General features: G+C 40.8%; 1 protein-coding gene across 1 annotated transcript in view; it reads right to left on the reverse strand.

Annotated features, from left to right (window-relative positions):
* R3HDM2 (R3H domain containing 2) overlaps positions 1 to 24329 on the reverse strand; it is a 57663-nt gene that overhangs the window by 15290 nt on the left and 18044 nt on the right. Inside the window, exons 3-15 of the mRNA XM_014550070.1 lie at positions 24084 to 24107; positions 22332 to 22373; positions 19301 to 19387; positions 18666 to 18792; positions 17696 to 17774; positions 16734 to 16793; positions 16058 to 16198; positions 15390 to 15498; positions 12560 to 12655; positions 9728 to 9759; positions 9577 to 9630; positions 4222 to 4454; positions 1860 to 2029 (exon numbers count right to left, since the gene is read on the reverse strand). Of these exons, the coding sequence (XP_014405556.1) occupies positions 1860 to 2029; positions 4222 to 4454; positions 9577 to 9630; positions 9728 to 9759; positions 12560 to 12655; positions 15390 to 15498; positions 16058 to 16198; positions 16734 to 16793; positions 17696 to 17774; positions 18666 to 18792; positions 19301 to 19387; positions 22332 to 22373; positions 24084 to 24107 (1254 nt within the window). The remainder of the gene's footprint in view (positions 1 to 1859; positions 2030 to 4221; positions 4455 to 9576; positions 9631 to 9727; positions 9760 to 12559; positions 12656 to 15389; positions 15499 to 16057; positions 16199 to 16733; positions 16794 to 17695; positions 17775 to 18665; positions 18793 to 19300; positions 19388 to 22331; positions 22374 to 24083; positions 24108 to 24329) is intronic.

Consider the following 24329-nt stretch of genomic DNA (forward strand, 5'->3'; position numbering starts at 1 on the left):
ATCGCGCTGTCGCCCTCCCTGGGCTGCACACAGCAGGCCAGGATCTCGTGCTGGGGCAGCCAGAGGCTAGGGATCGCGCTGCTGCCAGCCCCAGGCGGGGCGGCGCAGCGGGATCTGCCTGCAGTATGCAAATTAGCCACCATCTTCGTTGGTGGTTAATTTGCATATCGTGCTGATTAGCCAATGGGAGGCGTAGCGAAGGTATGGTCAATTACCATGTTTGTCTATTATTAGATTTTTTTCAGTCCAAAATTGTTATCCTCTTTACCTTTCTATTTCTGTTCTATTCTTGCTGTCTGTTTCTAGCTATGGATAGAAGGAGGAGGCAGATGGAAAACTAAGAGGGGAAAAAAGGGAGCAAGACTATATTAAAATCCACACATTTTAGAAAATAAACAAACAAAACCCCCAAAAAACTGGGCTCCTAAAAAAGTGAAACATACATACACAGAAGATAGCCAGAGAGAGGAGCACAGAGTTTACCCACTTATAGATCTGAGTTAAGACACAGAGCCCAGCCTGCGTGGCTCAGTGGTTGAGCATCGACTTATAAATCAGGAGGGTCATGGCTCAATTCCCAGTCAGGGCATATGCCTGGGTTGAGGGCTTGATCCCCAATGTGGGGCATGCAGGAGGCAGCTGATCAATGATTCTCTCTCATCACTGATATTTTTCTCTCTCTCTCTCCCTTCCTCTCTGAAATCAATTATATATATATGAGATTTATTGAGGTACACGGTATTAGAAGAAAGTAAGTCAGGATTATAGAGAAACTGATTTAGGGACTAATATGAAGGACTAGAATGATCTGCATGTGGGTTACATTAAAACACAAAGCAGGGTTTCCTAGATCTTCACTGTTCTTTATGAAGTTTCATTTCACAGTATTTGAATGGGGTAGTACTGGGCCATTCTGGGGTCTTTCCACTCTAGTTTCCTGGGGTATGAGTGCTTGGAATTTGTTTCTTGTACCTATGGAAGAGATATATTTTAGGTCAAGTGGGACTAACTAAACAGGGAGACAAGGGAGCCTGTAATAAGAATTTTAATTACAGCGTAACAGAGTACAGACATGGGATTCCTGACTACCAGTGAACACTTTGGGATAAAGCATGGGCTCTAATCATGAAGAGCTCAGAGCAGCTCTCCTCAGGTTATTAAGGAGACTTTTAAACCTAGAATACTGAGATTCCATTTAGAATAAGTTTTAACTCTTATGCTGATGGCTTGGATGGTCCCCATAGAAGTAAAACTTCACTTACACCCTAGTTGGTACCAACATCTACCCATCCAGCAACAGAAGGAGGAAGAGGAGCTCTTTTATGGCATGGAAAACAGAAAATATTGTGTGTGGGGGGGTGTGCTTTATGATATAGGTATTGCAGGGGTCTTGAGTGTTATTTCCTTTCCCCCTAACACCAACACATAAATATATGTTTATGGGTCAATAGTCACATGAGTACATTCAGTCAGACTATGGTGGGAGCTATGGTCCTTTTAAACTCCATATATAAATATAGTAAGCAAAATGACCTTGTTAATTATACAGGATATACTGAGAGATGGGGTATAGCAGAAATGTGGAATGGGGTAAGAGATCCCACTGACAATTTTCAGGAGGAAGAGGAAGAAATATGTAAAGCAAAAATCTCCCAGACTGACACTACGAAGAGCACTTTGGCCAAAACTTCATCCTTACTCTTCTCTTCTGAAAACTAACAAATGAGAAATGGGGGAGAGAGTGGCATGTCTCCAAAAACAGATCTTTCCTACCACCCACAGCACAAGAGACATGACTGTCCTTCCAGAGCTTGCTTGAATCTGAGCAAAGGGGGATCTGGCACTGAGCAGTGACTCACCTGTGAGATCATGTGATTATTCAAGGGTGGCTGTTGCTGAGACGTGGGTGGAAGAGCAGGAAGTTGCTGCTGCTGCTGCTGCTGTTGCTGGGCAGTACAAGGGAGAAGGCTCCGGACAGACTGGGATGAGGTGACCTGGTTGCACACTTCTGGGGCACCTAGAGCCATACCTAAGGCAAAGAGGAGACCCACCAAGAGCTGTAAGTGCAAATCATGAACATACCACCCCTGGAGGGCCCAGCTGCAGGGCCCTAGTCTTTCTTTGCTGTTTCTCCTCACTCTCCTGTCCATTTCCCCAACTGTCTTGGGAAGATACACGTATTAGCACGGATGCATTTCAGCTGTCCTGATGATGGGAGTCCTCATCTTAGCACGTTTCTGTTCCCTAGGGACAGTAACCACCTTGACTGTCAATGTTTGGTTTTAGAATTGAACAAAATGTGAGGCTAAGTCACCTCCCCCGAAGTGCCTAGAATCTGTCCATCATGATTAGATATTTGCAAACATAAATGTTTATTTCCTGGGAAGGTACAGATTCCTAGTCCTTTAAGAGACTTGTTTTCTCTTTGATTTCTTCTCAACTTTCAGCATCTCACAAAAGTTGCTGAGAAGGCAGCCTTGCCTCTCCACAAATACTCACACAAATACTCACAACCTTCATCTATTTTCCCCATTTCCAGGCTCTCCAAGTCATGCATGCATTCACACAAAATAGTTTTAATGAATATCTACTATGTGTCAGGCATTGTATAATGAACTGAGTACACTAAAACAAAGGGAACACAGTCTTTGCCCTTAAGCAGCACAGGATCTCCTGACAAAAGATGAACACCCACACAATGATTATAATCTCATAAGGATAAGGACTGCATCACTGATACAAACATAATTGTACGAAAGCAAAGATGAGGAAGCAATAACTCCTGGAAGGGTTAAAGGGAAGGGTTTATTTATTTATTTATTTTTTATATTTTATTGATTTTTTACAGAGAGGAAGGGAGAGGGATAGAGAGCCAGAAACATTGATCAGCTGCCTCCTGCACGCCCCCCACTGGGGATGTGCCCGCAACCAAGGTACATGCCCTTGACCAGAATCGAACCCGGGACCCTTGAGTCCGCAGGCCGACGCTCTATCCATTGAGCCAAACCGGTTCTGGCAAAGGGAAGGGTTTAAAGAGGAAGTGGCAGGAGAGATAGTTTTGAAGGATGAATAGAAGGTTTATAAGACTGAGAGAAGACAAAGCTAATGTCATATTCAAGAAATCGTTGGAGGGTCAGAGAAAGATAGATATCTTGAAATGAGATTGAGATGGCAAACTAGAGCCAGGAAGTTATGCTATAATAAGTAATTTAGATTTCACTATGCAGGAAATGGAAAAACATGAATGTTTTTAAGAGCGGAGTGATTTGATTAGATCTATGTTACAGATTGGTAAATTGCCTATAAAAAGGGCTGAGGACGGAAAACCAACTTGAGGGCTAGTGTCATAATTAAATAAGAGAAGATAAAGGCCTGTATAAAGGCAGAGGCAGTGGAACTAGAAAGGAGGTATCAGAGAAGGGCAGCAGAGACCCAAGAGTCAGAGGCAAAAATCTTTACCACTACTGACATCTTCTGAGGATAAGACCTACAGAACTTCTGGGATGAGAATCAGGTAATTCTTCATAGGCAGGAGGATGGTGGAACAGAGTTCCACTGGGCATAAAGAGCTAAATATTCCTCTGCTAAGAGTGCAACAGGAATAGATGGAGAAGGATTCACAGCAGATGAGAAGAGCTAAAGCGTGGCTACAGGGGTGGCAGGTGGAACTCATGCTCCTTTTCTCAGTGACAAGCTCCAGAGAAGCAGCCACAGAAGTACCTCTCTAAGTCCTAGCCTATTGGCTGCCACCAATGAATTATAAATAGCTAAATTCTCTGCTCTACAGACCCTCCTTATAATCTCAGAGGCCACAGAATGAAAGCAGCTATCTTCTCATCTCAGTATGTGACCTGAACCTGGGCTTATAGGGATGTCCCACCTCAGTCAGAAATCAGATCAAATAATCCAATCCAGTCAGTTTTGTTCAATTAGAAAAGGTCTGAAAGAAAATCAGAGAGAGTACTCAAAAGGACAATGAATTAATTCAAGAAATCAAAGTTCCCCTCCTCTGGCTGTGTTAGGTTTCCAGGACACAATATTGGCACAAGTGTTTTATTAAAAGTAAGTATCAGGGCTGGGGAGAGGTCAACAGGGAAAAAAGGAGACATATGTAATACTTTAAACAATAAAGAATTTAAATTTTAAAAAAAGTATCAGTGTGATTTTTTGCAAACGACAAGCAAAAAATTATAGCATGACACAGGTGAGAAGCTGTAGTACCTGGCCTGGAGATCCTTCCTGCACTGCCAGCTTTACTGTTCCCAATGCTGTCACCCCGGGTGAGGATAGAGATTCCGCTGAAACTGCTGGCTTTGGTGACAGGGGGCCGCATGCTTCGAACAGAGCCATCAGAGTCCGTGCTGCTCCAAGGCCGTGGCTCCAGGGATTTGAGTTCGCTGTCTGTGCTGCTCTGGCGGCTGCTCGAGGTGCGGCTTAGCCCCTCACGGTTCCCCCTGTAGAGACCACAGTGATCAGAGCACCCTCCACCTACCACTTCTGCAGAAGGGCTAGGAGAGAGTTCATTTCTATTCTTTCAATAACAAAGAGGGGGTGAGGTTGTGGAGAGGATGGACACTGACTTCTTGTTAGTTGGCTGGCCCACCAAGAGTTGATGAGAGCAGACAGAACAATACCCAGTATATTAACAAAGAGCGTGGGGCACATCTGGAAGACAGCGCACTGGCAACTCAATACAACAGACCAGAGGTGGGTGGGAACCACACACATGATGCTGAGATTGGCTGTGGTCTCTTCCCCCAGCTCCCCACTGCGGGACCCCAGACATGCAGGAAATAGTGGGGAGCAGAGGGGTATCATCTCTTTCTGGGAGTTCTTAAAACAAAAGGACTCCTAGAAGTTATGTGCTAGAAGGCAGGAGTAGCCAATGACATGGATAGATCCCACAACAGGTCTTCCACATAATGTGTCTAAGACAGCAGAGGTGTTTCTTTCTTTTTTTTGTTAATCCTCACCCAAGGATATTTTTTCCATTGATTTTTAGAGAGAGTGGAAGGGAAGGAAAAAGACAGAGAAACGTTGATGTGAGAGAGACACATTGATTGGTTGCCTCCTGCATATGCCCAATGAGGGCCGGGGATTGAGCCTGCAACCGAGGTATATGCTCTTGGCCATTATTAAACCCAGGACCCTTCAGTTCGTGGGCTGATGCTCTGTCCACTGAGCCAAACTGGCTAGGGCATTTTAAAAAATATATATTTTTAAAATTGATTTCAGAGAGGAAAGGAGAGGGAGAGGTAGAAACATCAATGATGAGAGAGAATCATTGATCACTGCCTCCTTCACACCCCCCACTGGGGATCGAGCCTGCAATACGGGCATGTGCCCTGACCAGAAATCGAACCGTGACCTCCTGGTTCATAGGTGGATGTTCAACCACTGAGCCATGCCGGCTGGGCAGAGGTGTTTCTTATGACCACTGTTTCTGGGGTGGGAAGAGTATAGTGGACTAAAGGGGCACTCTGGAAAACTCAGTCTGATAGTCTGGAATTGACCTAACCTGTTTTGTGGAAGTTCTGTGTTAGCATCGGGGAACAATTGGTTCCAGGGTCTCTAAGGACTGAAGTCTTTGGCATGATCAAGCAAATATGCTCTTGGGACCCAGGATGGCAAGCAGCAGAGGATGGACTGTGCCTAGTTGCCTCCATGTAAATAACCCTGCTGCCCTAGGCAAGGTGCAAGGCTATGGAGAAAAGGGATTCATCCTCTCTTATTTTGCTCTAGAAATATCAGGGTTATCCTGATGATATATGCTTGTGTCTATGAAGTGCTATACTCAAGATAGATAGGGTTGGATTGAAAGACCTAAGTCTTGTTGAGCTCTTACCACTTCTTATTCAATAAGCAACCAAGAACGAGGGGTTTTCCTTTCACATCTCCCATTCCCAACAACTGATAATCTAAGGAAATCAAATGACAACAATTACAAAGATTTTGGTATGTATACTGGGGAGCAATTGAGCAAAACTCATAGTAGCTTGAGCTCCATCCTTTTCACCATCATTCTACCTAAGGTAAGTAGAAAACCCCCTCCCAATCCCCTTAGTTTCAAAGACACAAGGCTCACAGTTATTCTACTATAGAAAGGTATTTTTCTTTCTCCATTAATTTTTAGAGAGAATGGAAGGGAGGGGGAGAAGCAGAGAAACATTGATGTGAGAGAAACACATCGATTGGTTGCCTCCCACATGTGCCACGACCAGGGCTGGGGGTTGAGCTTGCAACCAAGATACATGCCCTGACGGGAATCTAATCTGAGACCCTTCAGTCTGAGGGCCAATACACTAACCACTGAGGAAACCGGCTAGGATGAAAGGTATTTTTCTTAAGGGGGTAATATTAAAGACAATACCTTTCTTTATAGACTACCTGTTCCAAAGGAACTATAGAGAAAATGGGCAAAATATTTGCCTGAGTCACTAGTTTAGCTGTTTAGCTAAGCCAGTCATGGTGGGCTAACAACACACTGGCACAGCTGGTTAGCGACATACTAATTCTTCTCTGAATTCCAAGTAATTTATAGAGAGTAGTAGTAAACTACTCTCTATATCATTAGAATAGAGGGCTAGAAAATATTCCTCGTTCTCCAAAACTTTATCCCTTTTTCTTGGGGATGTCAAAGTAGAATGGGAAATAAGAAAGACGTATAAATCAGGGAATCTCCAGACCTCAAGTGAGAGCCAATAGCTCCATCTAAATGAACAAAGGCAAGTCTACTGAGAGGACTCAATAAAGATGTGTGTGTTTTCTGGGGTAATGGAATACAGCAGTAGCAATGGATGAGGCTGCTTACTAGACATTAGAGCTTAAATTTTGCAAAAATCTTAATGGCCTTTTATACCTAAATCAAACACAGTACTATCTATTAGAAAAATTCTGCCACTTACTTTTTCTACCAAAGGACAGTGAATGAGTCAACTTTAAACCAAACACCCTGGGAAGCTTGAGCCGAAGTGGCAGCACTTCTGTACTCATCCAGTTTCCTCCCCCAAGATAGTGATGGCCAAGTTCTCAAAATGTGGCTCATCTGATCATCTTCTGACTAACCTGAGAGTTAAAGGACCTAAGTTGAGTCTTGGTCAGGAAAGAGATCAGTTTTCCTTCCCTACGACTACACCCAACATCTAGTCAAGTCTTTCCACTTTACTAAAAATAAAACAGTGAGGGAAAACTACCAAACTCAATCCTGAGCATTGGATTGGATTGTGTGTTAGAGAGAAGGGTGAAGAACAGAGAAAATTCACACTTTATACTCCTGTAAAATCAGAGCTGACTTAGTTTTTACAAGTAGATTCAGTGCCGTGAAAAGTCCAGTTTATTGTGTCTAAGAAGTGGGAAGAGAAGTTTGTGGAAGAGGTGGCAAAAATATCAGTAACCCTCATTGTGGCTTATTTATCAGTGCAATAGAATCTTTCAAAGGATTGGGAAGCTGCCATAGTTATTGCCAATTGTGGATGAGGAAATCTGGTATATCAGTATTTATTTCACAAACTTGGGAATAAAGGTATAAAGCAGTTAGAGAAGATCAGCTTCTAATCATTAGAGTTCTGAACTAGAACCCAAATAGAGAATGAAGTACCCCCTTAAGAGTTCATGGAGCTGCATTTAAATGACCTAGATTTTTAATCAAAATTCAGTATGGAAAGCAGCATCATAAAAGAGGTCTGGATAGGAGAAAGCTGCACCTGCTAACTAGATCCTTCAAGCTATCCTATATAATAAAAGGCTAATATGCAAATTGTCCCCTTGAGAGTTTGACCGGGAGTTCGCTATGAAGTGCGCTGACCACAAGGGGGTGGCGTGGAACATGGCAGGCGACCAGCAGCAGCGGCGGGGCGCTGAGGGAGCGAGGGAAGGAGGAGGCGGGGAAACTGATCAGCCCTGATTGCCGGCCAGGCCTAGGACCCTACCCGTGCACAAATTTTGTGCACCAGGCCTCTAGTTATCTGCATAGTTTGATATAGTTTGATGCTTCGCAGCACTAATAAGGGCATCATTCTTAGCAGTAAGTCTGAATTAGGGCTCTGAATGGAACAATACTCAGATAGGAAGGAGTGATGCTTGTAGAGAGCTGGTGTGGTATGATAAAAAGTACACTGGACAAAGAGTCAGTTCCAGTTTTGCTACTAGTAGCCATGAAAACGTGGGTTGGTCACTTAAATGTTTCTGCTTTTGTTTTCTTTCATGTAAACCAGTTTATCAAATCAGGACAGTGAGAGAACTGAATCAGCTAGTGTACTTTAGCAACTGTCAAGCACTGTGCACAAAGTCACACATAGAAGTTAGTTTAAAACTCCTGTTTATTATAGGTATTCTGGCATGAATTCTGACTGAAGTGTACAATATGGAACAGGAACTTATTTATTTTTTAAAAAGGGGGACTCTATCTCAACCACCACCACAAATGCAGAGCCCTTTCTACCTGGGGCTTTCATATGGACATAAGGTTGGGATAGTCTACGAAAAAAAGTTCAAAGATATGGAAAGGAAGATAAATCCTTCATCCCAAGAATGGAAAATCTCTCTATCCCAACCTTCAGATGGCTTAACTAACTTTAGAAAGGAAAACCCGGAAGGGACAACTGAAGTACTGGGGATGAGAGCTCTAACTAATCTGAGTTAGTCAGGTCCTATCAAGCTTAGGATTCAAAAAGACAGAAGCCCTTTGGAAAGGATTAGACCTGAATCCTGGTATTAAATATTGTGCTCTACAGTTTTTCTACAGTAAATGGGAAGAATATATTTAAAATGAGTTGGTGCCAGGATAGGGTCCTAAAGTAGCTCTTCTCTCATCACCACCTTTAGTAATCTTCTGGGGTGGAATGGAGAGACTGAAATAAAAGGGAGGTTCTTATGATTGCTTTGTGGAAAATGGAGAATATTAGATACTGGAGAAGTTAGTACAGCAGCTTTCGCCAACAATTAAGAGCAAGTCATGAACAATCACATAAAGGACATGCTCTAAAGACCTCCTAAGGCAGACAGTCCTTTCTGAGGTTCTTCTTGGGCCTCAGAAGTGGGTCATCTTACCCATTACACATTGTTCCAAAGAGAGAACTACAAAGACAGAGGTGTTTGTATGTATATGTGTTAGTACTATTCTTTCTTAAAGATACAAAACATTCCCTATGCTGGGTCAGAAATAAGCTCTTCATATCATTTCACAGATTCAGAAAAGGTAGCTTAAAAGACATCCATTCTTTTACCTTAATATGTTGAACTCCTCCAAAAATGCCCAATTCCAGCAAATTTCTGGGAAGAAACAGTACCTATCCCATATAATATAACTATTTGGTCCCCTTCACCACCTATCCAGGACTTAAAATGAAATCAGCAACAATAAAAATAAAGTCATTGAGCAAAAGCCATGTTTTTTTAGTTTTTTTAATGGGGACAAATATCCAATGTTGCAAAAACCACAAACTGAATTATTCCACAAGCAGCCATGCATGGAGCAAACTCACTCCGCTGAAAAGATTACAGCAAAACAAAATAAAGCAAAACAAAACAAACAAATAAAAACAAAAACAAGGAAAGATATAGATTACACAGAAGTACCTAAAAATCTGCCTTCTCTTGTGAGAGCTAGAAGAAAAGGCTTCTTTGGAGAGTCTGTTGGTTAACATCAAAGAAAAGCATCATTACAGGATTATATTAACCTCACTGGAAAGCTCAATGAGAAGCAGAGAACATGCTAAGTGGTACTAACCTGATGTCATTTAGATATCCGTTCTGGCCAGTCTAGGTGAGGGGGAGAAAACGGAAAATAACTTATAAGAAAACAGCATGGCATAACCGAAAAGGGTGTCCATGATGCTATGAATACCCAAGGTCCTCAAACCAAGCTCACCCCCCAACAGGGAGAGAGGGAGCAGGGACAGGATGACCCACACCCACGCACCCAATCTGACTTCTCACCTTTAATGGGAAAGAGCATTGAGCATTTTTAGCCTTCCCAGAGTGTTTAAAAAGAGAGGTTGATAAAGGTAGGAGTATGGAAAGGAGGAAGAGGAAAGTATTAACCTAACTATTATTTCCTTTTTAAGCTCTAAATTTATTCTCTCTAGAGGTAAAGTGAGCATAATAATTGGTGTGCTTGTCCTAAAGAATGTGTTCAAAGAAAGGAAAAAGGGAGACAAGAGAAAGAAATTTCGTTTTTTGGAAATCATCCTCAATGATTATTCCATTTCTGTCCTCTACACTGGCCAAAATGAAAGACATTCTGACCTGAGACCCAATGAGAGTAAGAATTGGGGAAGCAGGTACTTTTTAGAGCCTAGAAAAATGAGAAAATTAAAAGCCTGAAACATTCCTTTTGGGGATATTTCCTGAGAAAGCCACTGAGCTGAGTGAAGTAAGCTTTATAGTGGACTCCCAACCCTTAGAAAAAGGTACCAAGAGTATTGAGCAGAGTGGGCTCCACACAGAGCAGAGCCTATATGGGGCAGTTTTCCCAATACACAGCTCAGGCTCCAGAGAAGGCTGCAGCATCAGCATTTCCATCCAAATACCCTTCGTGCCACTTCTCTTTTTTTTGGCCTGCCTTTTCCTCAACTCCACCCTTAATCATCTCCCTTTGACTGGCCAGGTTCCTCTCCACATGGGAATCTTTGGAATATGGTGGACTTTGGCCATTTTTCTTTGTCTACACCTTCTGAGATTCCTGATGCCTCTACCTACAGCAAGATGTAGGAAGTGCTGAAATGAAAGTGATAAATCCGCAAGGTAGGTAGATATATTCTAGTGTTGTTCATATGGAATATGTAGGTAGACATATTCCAGTGTTGTTCATAATTAGCCCCAATACCCTATTAAAAGTTGCTTGTACTTTCAGAATAGCTGTGGCTTTGCTAATATACTGGCATGGTGGGACAGTCATTTTCCATGTGTCAGTGAAGCAGAGGTACACATCACAGTTTGCTATGCTATGATGTCACTGGTACTTCTTAATCTAAAGAGCTCAGAGCAGAGCAAACTACTGAGAGGTAGTTTACTTTAGGGGTTAAGAGCATGGACTCAAGCGTGGCCACCTGAATTAAAACACCAGCTTTTACTAACTAGTGGTGTGATCTTAGGTTAGTTAACCTCTCTCTGCCTCAGTCCCACATTTATAAAATGAGGAAAATAATAAAACCTAGTATGAGGATTAAATAATTTATGCGGAGTGCTAAGAGAGTGTCTGAAAGATAGTAAACACTATATAAATGTTTGCTATTATCATTCACCAACCTGCTCTGTCACAATTTAGGGTCACGACCAGCCACAGCCATGTACAAATGATCTCTTTTCATTCCACCCAATTGGTTTGCAGGTAAAGGTTACAGCATCCTCTTTGAGGATTACCCAATTATCCTGATTGGTAAGAAGGTAAGAAGATTCCTTCTTTTTGGACCTTGGGCCAGAAGGTTTGTCCTATATCTGTCCCCAGTAAAGAGGATCCTTCGAACACGTGGGTCTCCTGAGACAATGGAACAAGTTCATAGAGGAGTTCAGTTTTCTTGAAGTTGGAGACAATATTTTTCTGAGCTGTGATGATGGAAAGGTGTGTGTGTGTGTGTGTGTGTGTGTGTGTGTGTGTGTGTGTGTGTGTGTATTCTTCTTGGCGGAGGGGAGAGTGGGGAAATGGGAGGAGAGTAGTGTCCATCTAAGTATATTGATTATAACTAGCTATGTTTTGACAATGAAGGGAAGCTGGTTTTCCTCTTTTGTTTGCTAATTTGAATGTAAGATGGTGCTGCTTTCTGGATCCTACATTTTCTGGAGATTTGTTCCCCTCTTGCCTATCTATGGCCTTTCCTGAATTTCTGCTATATTTCTCTTCAGTCTGGTAGGCAAAGGTCACCAGATACAGGAATATCAAGTATATTTGATTTGGCTCACAACTCTTAAGAATAAAGTTGCCTAAAGTGACTCATGCTGGCTTTTGGCCCAAATAGCCAGTCCTATTCTAAGAAGCAAGTTAAGAAATATAGGAAGAAAGAAACTTTCTGTTCAGGTAGAGACTGGAGGGACTAGTGAGTGGTACCTTCTGTGAATATGGAATGTGGAGCTCAGAGAATAGATGACAGATCTGTGCTCTAACAATCACCAACATATCCTAAAAATGAGGCTAGCCAAACAAGATAAAATGTATAGGCTGTGTGGACACTAAGTCTTCCACTTAGAAGCAAAGATGCCTAAAATGGATAGTGGAAGTGAGAGAGGGTAAGTGGGAGGAGGGTTTGACAGGCAAGATTCAGAGCCCTTCCATAAGCCCTGACAAAACCATTTCTATTTTCAGTCTAATCATATCCACCAAATTCAGCCACTCCATTTGTTCTCTTTGTATGCCATACAGCAGAATGTATTAAAAAATAATATAAATGAAACTCTGCAGCTTCCTAACAAGCCACATTTAATTTTAGAGATCAAATCTGGGGCTGGCTGATTTTGGTTAAAAAACAACAACAACAACACATTTATGGAGGGTTCATTCCATTCACAGTTCCAAAGATTAAGAGCTAAAAGCTATGGGCTGACATCTCTCAGAAGCTACACTTACCTCTCGGGCAAATATTCTCTCTCGGACCCTTTGATATTCCTCCTCTCTCTCTTTTAGTGACTTGCTCCTCCTTCCATCCTGCAATGGAACTCTGATCTAGATCGATGAGCAGAATTAAGCTAGTTAAGTTCTCCTCGTACTGCAAGCTCACTGCACACCAGCAAGGAAGAGAAACCGGGAGAGTTTATAGTTGCCATCAAAAAAAAAAAAAAAAAAAAAAAAGGGGGAAAAAAAAGCACTAAAATTTCCAGTGTTGGACAGGTTTCACTGGGTACATCTGACCATGCAGTTTGGGAGATCAGGTTTTCTGGATGGTTGGGGCCTCTCCATCTCCCCACCCCCACCCCCAGAGTATCAAGAACAACAACTATTTATGAGGATTGGGTTGCTTCCTTATAGTATTCAGGTACTCTCCAGTCAGTAAGGATCAAGAGAACAGCTGAGGGAATAAACAACATTGCTCTGAAGGGAAAGCAAGGGATAGGAGGAAGCTAGAGAGGGAGAAGAAACATGCATTTAGCAGAGCTGAATGTAGAAAAGAGTTTTACAGATCTAACATCTGATATTATCCCTTCTTTAGTCACTAATGAATGCCATGTCCTGAAGATCCAAGTTGCACACAGCTCGGCAAAGAGGGCTTTGGAAACAAAATCCCAAAGGTAAAGCTAAACTCAATGCTTAAGAATTTTTTTCTCATCTTAACTGTAACTCCTGGAGGGAGGGAGAGAGAAATTACAGAAATAGAGAAGTAAGAGAACAGAGCAACACAATGAGGTAGAGAAAGAAAGGGTGAAGAGAACAGAAAGAAGGATGGACAGAGAAAGGAATAGACAAGATAAGGTGGGAGGAGGGGAGAGAGAGCGATAGGAAGGGAAAAGAAGAAAATGGTGGATAGGGAACCTTACATCCTCTGAGAAATGTAGTGAGGTGACTAGAGGGATGGCTGAGCAGATCACCACCTCTGGCTGTCTACCACCCAACTCTCCAACACTGTCTTTTCCTCTCTTGGCCTGTGAGTTATGAGCACTATCTTGGCTAGGGTGTTATAGAGTGTCCTTTCCCATGCTGCTCTTGAAGGCAAGGAGCTCTGAGGGAGGTAACCCATCAAATGAATGTCATCAGGTTATAAGATTCTGACCTTCAATTCAGAGGCTTTAGAAACTTTAGATGAAACAACCAAGAAGACTGCTGCTCTAGGCTGACTTTCCCCATCTTCACCAATCTCCAGAGATAGGCATACCTTCAGGAGTATCAACTTTTGACTAGATTTAGTTCTCACTAATCTTAAGAACCTAAATTCTACTACATGTCTTTTTACAAATCCCATTCCAAGAAGACACAGGACTTTATGGCGCTATATTGTCTTCAGCCTCTAGTACTAGTAAACCAGTGGCAGAATAGAAAGTACATAATGGGCTTTGAGGTCAGGCAGCATCTCAGCTCTGCCACCGCTGAGTAACGTCACTTCAGGCAAATAACATCTCTTAGCCTCAGTTTTCTTACATTTAAAGTGGGGCTAATAACCCCCATCTACACTGGGGTGTGGAGATTAAAAGATAATGTATATGTGTTAGGAACAGAATCTAGTTCAGGAAAAACACCCAATAGAATAGCAATTACAGTGTTTATTATTAGTATCACAGACAGAAAGTGCACAGAGCCTAACCTATTGTGAATCAAGCCTGAAGCTGAGAGATAAAATAGGCACAAATTCCACTCATGTGCCTTGAGGCCTGAATAATTCCTGATCCACAGAAAAAAGGTTTTAGGAAAATGGAGAGAAGGGCATCAGGATGGAAAGGCTCTTTCTTATTTTTTAAAATTTGTTTGTCTTTTTGTATATTTCATTGTTTTCAATCAGACCCAGCATGTTTGTCCACAACAGATAATGGTACTTTTCTCAAAAAAACTCCCTCAAATACTCAAGTAACAAGCAGGAAAGTCCTGGTCTCAAGATGATACAATATAATACGGAAACTAATTTTTACTCTAGAGGTAAGATATTACTATAGTTATCATTAATTAGCAAGACTCAAATTGGCACTATCCAACCATGCTCTTCAAACCTTAATCCTGGTTCTCCACCTAACCTCCTTTGGAGGCCAAGTAGAAATAGGCTGATCTAAACTCTACATGTGGCTTGAAAACTAACCCCCAAATAATCACTTGCTATCTAAAGGGTGAGCTCAAAGTCAGAGAAGCCAGGCCCATAAAGGAAAGGGTGGGGCAGACTGTTCACTTCTCATTCCTATAGGAGTGGATCAAAAAGGGGATATTGTCTGAGGTTCCCAACATCAAAAGCCAAATTAACTCACTCACCTTGGTGGAAGGACTTGGGAAAAGAATTTGCAGAAAAGGAACAGAAATACCTTTAAATGTGGGTAAATCAGATCACAGGTTTGCCAGTTCAAGGCTAGCCCTGAACTAGGATAAGAGAGGAAGTGGGATAAAGTAGCTTTGAGTGGTTCCCAAAGAAATCCCTAACTATTAAAGAAAAAAAGAATGAAGTCATCAACTGAATCAAGGCAGAAGTAGGGAGGGACTTGCTTTGTCCCTAAATGATGTGGAATTAGAAGTCAGTGGCAGAACCAGGGAGTTCCAGGCCAAATAAGAAAACCCAGCAAACCTCAGCACCATGTCTCTCTGGGCTAAAGGGTGGCATTCAGCACAACAAGTGTAGTCAATCCTCAACATTAAGCCAAAGCCAACTCAGTATAGCTCAATACATTTTTCCATATTTCAAGTGTTCTCCACCCCACAAAAATTCTTCTGCCCTCCCAGTTTCTCTTACTGCAATCTCTCTCTACACCCACCCCTTTCCATTCTTTACCTGGTTATCATCTCGGTCCATACTGGCATCATCTCTCTTGAGAATGAATCTCGGTTGAAATTCTGTATTTTTCTCATCCTTTATATGTTCTGAGAACCTCTGTTCAGGGCTGGGATTGGGAGAAAAATGTGGAAGGAAGGAAGGAAAAAGCCCTTTTGTTAGGAAGCAGACCTCCTAGTACAGGTCTCTTAAATTCCACACTCCCATTCAGGGGATTTCTGGAGTCAGGCATTCAAAAAGTCACATAAGGTGTAATGAAATCCTCAGGGTCTGTTCTTTATACATCTACAACTTGTCTTCCTCCAAAGTTATATCTGTCCTATCAGCAAAGGTGAAGAGAGGCCAGGGGCCAGTCTTCACAAAACATCAGTGCCTCTAGAACAGCCGTGGGCAAACTACAGCCCGAGGGACGGATCCAGCCCGTTTGAAATGAATAAAACTAAAAAAAAAAAAGACTGTACCCTTTTATGTAATGATGCTTACTTTGAATTTATATTAGTTCACACAAACACTCCATCCATGCTTTCGTTCCGGCCCTCCGGTCCAGTTTAAGAACCCATCGTGGCCCTCGAGTCAAAAAGTTTGCCCACCCCTGTCCTATAACCTTCCTCTTCAACCCCAGAGGCTATCCCAGGAAAGTCTTCCCAATCTGTGGTTTCCTTCCTTACATTCTTGTGTTACTGGTTTTGTTGATAATGACAGCTTTTCCAGTTTGATCAACATTGTGGTCCATCCCAAAATAGGCAGCTACCCGGTGTAATAGCATCCGGTGATATGAGGTCATCTGAGGGAACTTCTTGAACTGGTTACTGAAGGGAAAACCGGGGGGATAAATAACAGCCACTTGTAATTTTCCTTAAAAGTATCTAAAATGGGGAATTTCTTAGGAGAAACAGACATATTATAAGAAAGATATTTATTCAATGGGAACCAAAAAGGTTCTCTCAGCTTCTTTAGCAATAGTCTTTTATAGACCCACTACACACATTAAGACTACTCCTTAAGTCCTAGGTCTTATCTACCTGGATAGTCTACAAGGAAAAAAGGGAGAAATTTAAGAATAATAAAATATGGAACAAGGGCTAGCTGCTGAAAATATATATATTTTTTCAACTAAAGTTTATGCAATAACTTAAACACCTCACTTGGTTCTCACACATATACTTTTTAATACATACTGATTACTACCCCCCACCCCCCCAACTCCTTTTGGTTTCCAGTGAATAGTTACATCAAAATTCAGACTTTAAGAGAAAGATGAAAGAGGGATATCCTAAAATTGTACCTAAATTTCTTTTGGTGCCCCTCCCACCTCTAAATTTGTATTTCATTCAAATAACTTACTTGTTGTCATTAATAAATTCCAGAATCTCCTGTTCTAATTTTAGCAGCATCATTCTGTCCCTGTTTAGAAAAGATTAAAACAAAACAAAAGCAGCCTCCCATAGGTATTCAAAGCAAGGATTGAGAACACAACCTGCTCATTATAAAAGCTGAAGGGACAAAGAGATCCAAACCCCAATAGTGGACCAAAATGCAATGGCTACTGAACCTCACTGACTTTTCTTATGTTACTTTAAAAAAGGAAAATAATTAACAGAGTATGGAATCTTAGAGGGAAGGCCGGGGAGGGTAGGTGGGTGGGTGGGAGGTAATCAACCAAAGATCATGTATGCATATATGCATAACACATGGACACAGACAATAGGGTGCTGAAGGTTTGGGGGGTGGGGAGTGGGCAGAGGCAGGCTGGAGAGGGTCAATAGGGGATAAAAGGGGACATATGTAATACTTTCAACAATAAAGAGTTATAAAAAAAAGAAAAGAAAAACAACTGCGTATGCATTTTGCAGATCCTGCTAACCATGTACTTTGTTATCCTTATCAGAAACCTAATTCTGTTGGCAGTCATATTCATATAAACACATACTTTACATTTATTCACCTAATTATTATTCTACATCCTATATGATTTTTATAGCATTTTAAAACTATTATGGTTTAGCTTATGTACAATCAATTATTATTTTTTTCTGTGCTTTTTAATTGTACTCCCAAGCCTTCATATTTCTTTGTCTCTGCATTCTTCTTCCACAGAATTTTTCTCAACTCTTCTGAAAGGAGAAACCTCAATATGAGGATATTCTGAAACCCTCACAGAATGTAAAACTACATTGAAGAGAAATGGTGGTAGGGGGATGGGTATCCTGAGATTCTAATGGAAAAATTCTGAGAAGCTACCTGGCCTTTTGGGTATCCTTCTGGCTGCTGGCCCCTTTGCCCCTTTCATCAAATCATGTTATTACCTTGGGTTCTTTTTCAGTGTGTTTACAAGAAATTCATGTAGGTCTATTCCAGTGGAGTCCGTATATTCTTGGCTGGAGTCTAAAACCACCACAACAAAATAAATTTAAAATAAATGAAATTGCCTTGCATAACATCTAATCCCAAGCAGAAGCCTACAACCTGATCAGGAGAGATGAGAACAGGAAAGTAGACTCAAACGTTAGGGGTTTTAGCTTAAAAACCAGAATGACTTTGATTTGCCAGCCCCCCCCAAATTCCTCATGACAATTATAGAAGGTAGAATCTAAGTCATAGTTTGGCATCAGGATTATAGTGAAAAGCCATCTTACCATCAGTATTTACTGAATGCCCTCACCAAAACAAAGCTGTTTTTATTCTACTTAAGGAAAATAAGATCCAGGTAAGGGCAATCAAGGCTGAATTTTGCATAATCTCAGCAAATATGCTCAAATGTTGATTATTTATATGATTTTTTTGGTAACATTTTAATTCCATGGTTGCTTTTTTCCTCTCAACTATCATTTTATGGGACCATGTCTTTTTGCTATCAGCCCAAGAGTTTAAAGCCAAAGAGAACTTAATAATAATATGCAAATCTGCACTGCTAAAAATAATTACTTTAATTATCCCAAAATATGAAAGGTATCTGGAGGAGCTGCAACCAGTGATGATCCATGTCACTGTTTATTCCAAAGCCAAAATAAAATCAGAATTGACTACGTCTTCCTATGGGTAGCACCAATGTTAATAGAGCAGCTCTCTGGTATGACATGAGCCCCTAAGACAGGGTTGGATAAAGCAGCAAAGAAAGTAACTTTGTTAGGTAACTTCTCAAGCAACCATGAAGTCCATAGGACACAATGAACTGTTGGGCCAGTTAGGCCAGCAGATGCCAGACTTCAAGATGGAAGGAAAGGGCACTGAAGAGCCAGGCCCTAGAACAGATTAAGAAAGAGGGAAAGTCCTCACCTCTAGATAGCATCTTCCTTGGAACCTTTTCTTTGTTTTTGTCCTTGTCTTCCTTTTCAGAGACATCCTTTGTGGACTTTTCTTCCTCTTTGTCAGAGGGGCAGCTGATGTGCAATTGAATTATATCCTTGGACAAGAGTAAAGAGAAATATAATCAAAGGGAAATGGATTTTAATTCTCCTGTAACCCCCTTAAATCTCAGAGAAGATAAACTTGGGGTGGCAGCATTCTCTTATAGAAGAGGGTATTTTATTAATTAAATTGTTTTAGCTTTTGTTTTAAAAAAAGGATAAAGGCCAAACCTTTTCTACAATCACAGCCTTATATTATATAGGCAGCTCAAGTTACACTGGCAGTTCTTGTTATAAGAATTAGATGGAAATGGTTCTAACCACCAGAGGGAAAGGGTGTGGGAGGGAAAATAATATCCAGCCCTGGGATCGGCTTGTCTGCATCATCGTGGGTGGTCCAGGTGTGAAGATCTATACTTCATGATCTCACCCAGGCCATGCTTTACTATAATGGCTTGTATCGAAGCTCCTGATTTCCAAGCCTAATGTTGATGTGGTTGCTATACTAGTTTACAAAACAACTGCCAAACTCAAAAGCTACACTTACTCTTATAAAGGACCTACCTGGGTTTCTAGTGACCCATCAGCAAATGGGGCAGAAGACTCCTCACACACTGCCAGACTGCGTACCAACTTGAGCTTGGAATTAGACTGAGAAAAAAACAAATAACATATATATTCCCTTGGCAGACATTCAGAAAGCTTTTGGCTGAATGATGGACATCCTCTTTGGCTCTGTTGCTGCTTCTATTAAATAAGGTTTTTTTAAAAACAGATCCTACTTGCCAGTTCCTGATTCACTTGAAAGATAATTCTCCCCACCCCAAAAGAAAGATAATTCTCCTGCTTATAACAGTAGACATATAAAAACAAAAAGGCTACTTTAGACAGATAGGAAAACCACTTCACTTGGCCCTCCCATTTCTACCCCCCTCTCTCCAGCCCAGTGCTCCAATTTCAGACTCAGAAGTTTACTGAGAATACACAACAGTAGACCTTAGTAGAAAGACCCCAGATTTAAGAACCAGAAGCCCTACCTTTAACTCCTGTTTTTTTGCTTATGGACTACAAGAACTTGAACTAATTACTTGACCTCTCTGGGTCTCCGTTTTTCAATAAAACTGTGATAAAAATACTTAAAGAGCTGTTGTGAGAATTAGATGACATAAAGTATGTAAACATACGTATCATAAATAGTGCCTAGTGTACAGTAGACAGTAAATGCTAAATGACTCTAAACCTTAGGTGGTAATGATGGAAAGAACTGTCTAAGAAAAGAATAAGGAGAAAGATAGAAAACCATTCTAACAATTGGAAATTAATGTGATAAAAAGTGAATCCATTTGGTTTATTTCTACTGGTGGAAGAATCCCAAAAAGGTCTGAAATCCATTTTGCAAATCACTGCTCTCCTAGGGATCTACTATGCTTTAATTATGTTTAATTTGTAATAATGAAATTGGGGGTCACCACAACATGAGGAACTGTATTAAAGGGTCGCAGCATTAGGAAGGTTGAGAACCACTGCCATAGAGTGACTTATAAGAAATTTACCTATAAACATTTACTGAGTTCTTACAATACAATCGAGGTTTACCATGAATACAAAAGTACAAAACTTGGTATATGTATTCTATGTAGAGCAGTATAGTGAAAAATATTTGCAAGTCTGTCCTGGACCATGTGGCTAAGTTAGAGCGCCAGCCCAAGCACCGAGGTGTCACAGGTTTGATTCCTGATCAAGGGCACATACTTGGATTGCATGTTGGATACCCCTCCTGGTGGGGTCGTCAATGGGAGGCAACCAATCAATGTGTCTCTTTCACATCAATGTCTCTCTCTCTCCTCCTTCTTTTTCACTCTCTCTTAAAAAAACAAACAAACAAACAAAAACTCAATGAAAAAATATCCTCGGGTGAGGATTAACAAAAACAAAAGAAACAAAAAACTTGTAAGTCTGAAGAACTGATTTCAAGCCTAGTTCTGCCACTTACTAATAAATGTCCTTTGTCAAACACACTCAGTCGCTATAAGCCCAAGTTTCCTCAACTGTAAAATGAAGATAATAACTATCTTACTTAACTCAAAAAGTTCAGGAAGGCCCTAGGTCAGTGGTCGGCAAACTCATTAGTCAACAGAGCCAAATATCAACAGTACAACGATTGAAATTTCTTTTGAGAGCCATATTTTTTAAACTTAAACTATATAGGTAGGTACATTGTTATTAACTTAATTAGGGTACTCCTAAGCTGGCCTTTGCTAAAAACGTCCTCAATCTGAGGGGTCGACCTCAGCGAACGTACCCCCACTTCTTCTAACACCACTTCTTCAAAATAGACTCGCCCAGGCCAAAAACCGACTTCTGCGCATGGAAAAAGAAGTTTCAATCGCACTGTACATGCGCGCCCGCACGTGGTATTTTGTGGAAGAGCCACACTCAAGGGGCCAAAGAGCTGCATGTGGCTCGCGAGCCGCAGTTTGCCGACCACTGCCCTAGGTGGTTTGGCTCAGCGGATAGAGCGTCAGCCTGCGGACTGAAGGGTCCCAGGTTCGATTTCAGTCAGGGGCACATGCTCGGGTTGCAGGCTCGATCCCAGGTGAGGGGCATGCAGGAGGCAGCCAAACGGTGGTTCTCTCTCATCATTGATGCTTCTATCTCTATCTATCTCCCTCTCCCTTCCTCTCTGAAATCAATAAATATATATTAAAAAAAAAGAAAAGAAAAAAGTTCAGGAAGAAGTGATATAGCAGTGAACACCCTCTGATTGAACTTTAATGTCAAGAACATCACTGTGGATTAGGCCATATAAAGCAAGACACAGATTTATCATACATAGTGGCCTTCTTTAAACCCAAGCAACAAAATGGCTGGGCCACTCTCAAATTCTGCCATTATTTTTCTGGGGGAAAAGGGTGGATGCCCTTAATTATTACTTCTGGTGATAATTCTTCCCACTGCAAGAAAAGTTTAACATTTTACAGTTTTCCAACTAAAATTAATATGCTAGCACATACTAATAATATATAGTCCTTCCTGGTAACACTACTTAAAATAATCTGTGATGTGCTAATTTTATCATACAATGATTAAAAACTAAGTCTTCCTCCTTGTCCAACCTAAAAAGTAAAATATATATTTTAAAAAAGGGCTATATTTTTAGGATGTCCAAAATCTTGAATCATTTCTACCAATGGGGCATGATTAATCTAAAAAAAAAATTCATAAAGAAAAAAAATGTTGAGGGAAAAAAGTAGGACTCATATAGCAGCTATTCTCAGAGAAGTCAGAGCTGAGTAGAAAAACTAGCATTACAGTAGAACCAGGACCAATTTGCTCAGGCTTTTGTGGGTATCCCACAGTTAACAGAAATACATGTGGCTGAACCAGAGATAATGGAGAAAAATATAGCCAGACCTTACAATAGGATATGTATGCATGCATGTCTCTCTGTGTGTACATGTGTATGTATATTCACAATTAGGCAGAAACCTTTGCCTATGTATAATGCAAATAAATGAGATATTAGTGATAAGTTTATTTGTAAAATGTATTACTAATAACACCAGGAAAGAAGCTATAGAGAAAAGGTGCTCACCTTGGCTCTTTTCCTGGCATGACCATGGTTGGATGTCCGCCTCTGTTAGAAGGGGATTAGAAAATATTAAAGGTGGGGAAAATCAACACAAGTTAAAAGTAATACAAGTTTAAGTACTAACTGCAAAACTGTTACATAGCCAAATTATGATGAGACCCACTTGGTGTGGTTATTCCCCTGTGCTCCAACTCTAGCAACCATGACACAGAAGCCACTACAGGCCACTTATAGACAAATCACCATTCACCATGCAGATAAAAAGTAGGAAGACATTGACTGGTTGGCCTATTCCACAGATTGATAAAAATTACTTTTGGGTAAACCACAGAACACTCTTGTTTATGATACTTGTGGACATGAAATATGACTCCTAACCATCACTTATAATAATATCTTTATAGGACAATCCATTCAGAGTTCCAATCTGAAATATCCAAATCACCTATCCCTATTGCTGCAGAAATGGAATAAAGATCTTGTCAACCGTCTTCCTCCAAGAATTGTCCCAGTTCTAAGCTCCTGGTGGTGGCTCTTATTATAGACTGCCTGGGTCAGGAATACAAGATGGGACAGGATAAAAAGTAGGGAGAATGGAAGATATGGATAAGACCTCCGGAGCAAAGGGAGGATAAGGAGAATGGGTAAGGAGTAGGGTAGAAGATGAAGGATGAGGGCCTGAGGTTGGAGGAGGGAAGAAAAAACTAATTAATTGATGAAGTTTCTGAACAGCTGAAAAGTCAAAATGCGGCTTTTGGAAAGAGGCTGGGTAGAGTTATGTACGGGATGAGGTACTTAGGGCTTCTGAGATGATTAGAATGGAACTCACTGGCACTGGAGTAGAAGAGAACTGAGGCAGGTGGGTTGGGGAGGGAAAACAAGACAGAGTCAGAGTACCAGCACACTCCTGGGTAGGTGAGGATTTCCTTTTCTTCGTTGTCTTCTCTAATTACTGAACAAGACAACTACAATGCAAAATGGAGGACCGGAAGAGTGAATGGAAAGAGTAAGAAATGACAATGACGGTGGATCTGGTCAGTGGCAAGATCTTACAGTAAGGGAAGAGTAAGAGTCATAGTCCAGGAATATGAAATAGTATTTTGTCATTATTTTTTCAGATAGGTAATAACACAAACATTCAAGAGGTATTAATGGGGGCATCTGTCCTCCAGCTACCTGGTTCTCTCAATTAATACTGAATTTCTTATAAAAAAAAAATCTTTCCAGAGATCTTTTATGCATATAAGCTTATTGTACATGTGTATACACACAAGTTTATTTGTTTTTAAACCAAATAGAAGTAGGTTGTACACATTTCTCTGAACCTTGCTTTTAAACTATTTTTTTTCCCATGGATATCATTTTATAGAAGATCTACTGTCTTTATTAATGGCTACATGGTATTCCATTGTATGGCTGTTCTATAACTTATTTTACCAATCCCTTAAATTGCACCATTTTGGAAGTTTCTGATCGTTTGTTAGTATAAACAATGTTTCAATGACCATAACACTGAGTATACCTAAAAATAAAGTATATTTGTAATCCATTTAAAAATTTTATACGGTAAAGTATTACAAATTGCCCTTCAATGAGGTTTTATCAATTTATAACCCTACAGCAATGTATCTATAAATCTGCTTATTTTCCAGAATGGATAGTTTTCATTCAATAGTCAAATATATATTAAAAGCATAATATATCTACTAGACACCATGCTAACTACTAGAGGATACAGAGATAAAAGACACAAACCTTGTCAAAAAGGAACTCATAATCCTGTTGAAGAAGACAAATAGACAATTACAATATAGTACATTAAGTATATTACAGAGGTTCTTGTGGAGTGCTACAGGAACACACAGCATAACTGCCAAACTCAGACCTTAGCAATATTGAGTGCCTGTAAGGAACTGTGTTGGGCCTTAGAGATACAATGATAAGCCCAAACTGACCTAATCCTGGGCCTCAGAGCTTAGAGTTCTGTGGAGAAGATAGACA

The sequence above is a fragment of the Myotis brandtii genome, unplaced genomic scaffold (assembly GCF_000412655.1).
Source record: "Myotis brandtii unplaced genomic scaffold, ASM41265v1 scaffold581, whole genome shotgun sequence".
Classification (NCBI taxonomy): domain Eukaryota; kingdom Metazoa; phylum Chordata; class Mammalia; order Chiroptera; family Vespertilionidae; genus Myotis; species Myotis brandtii.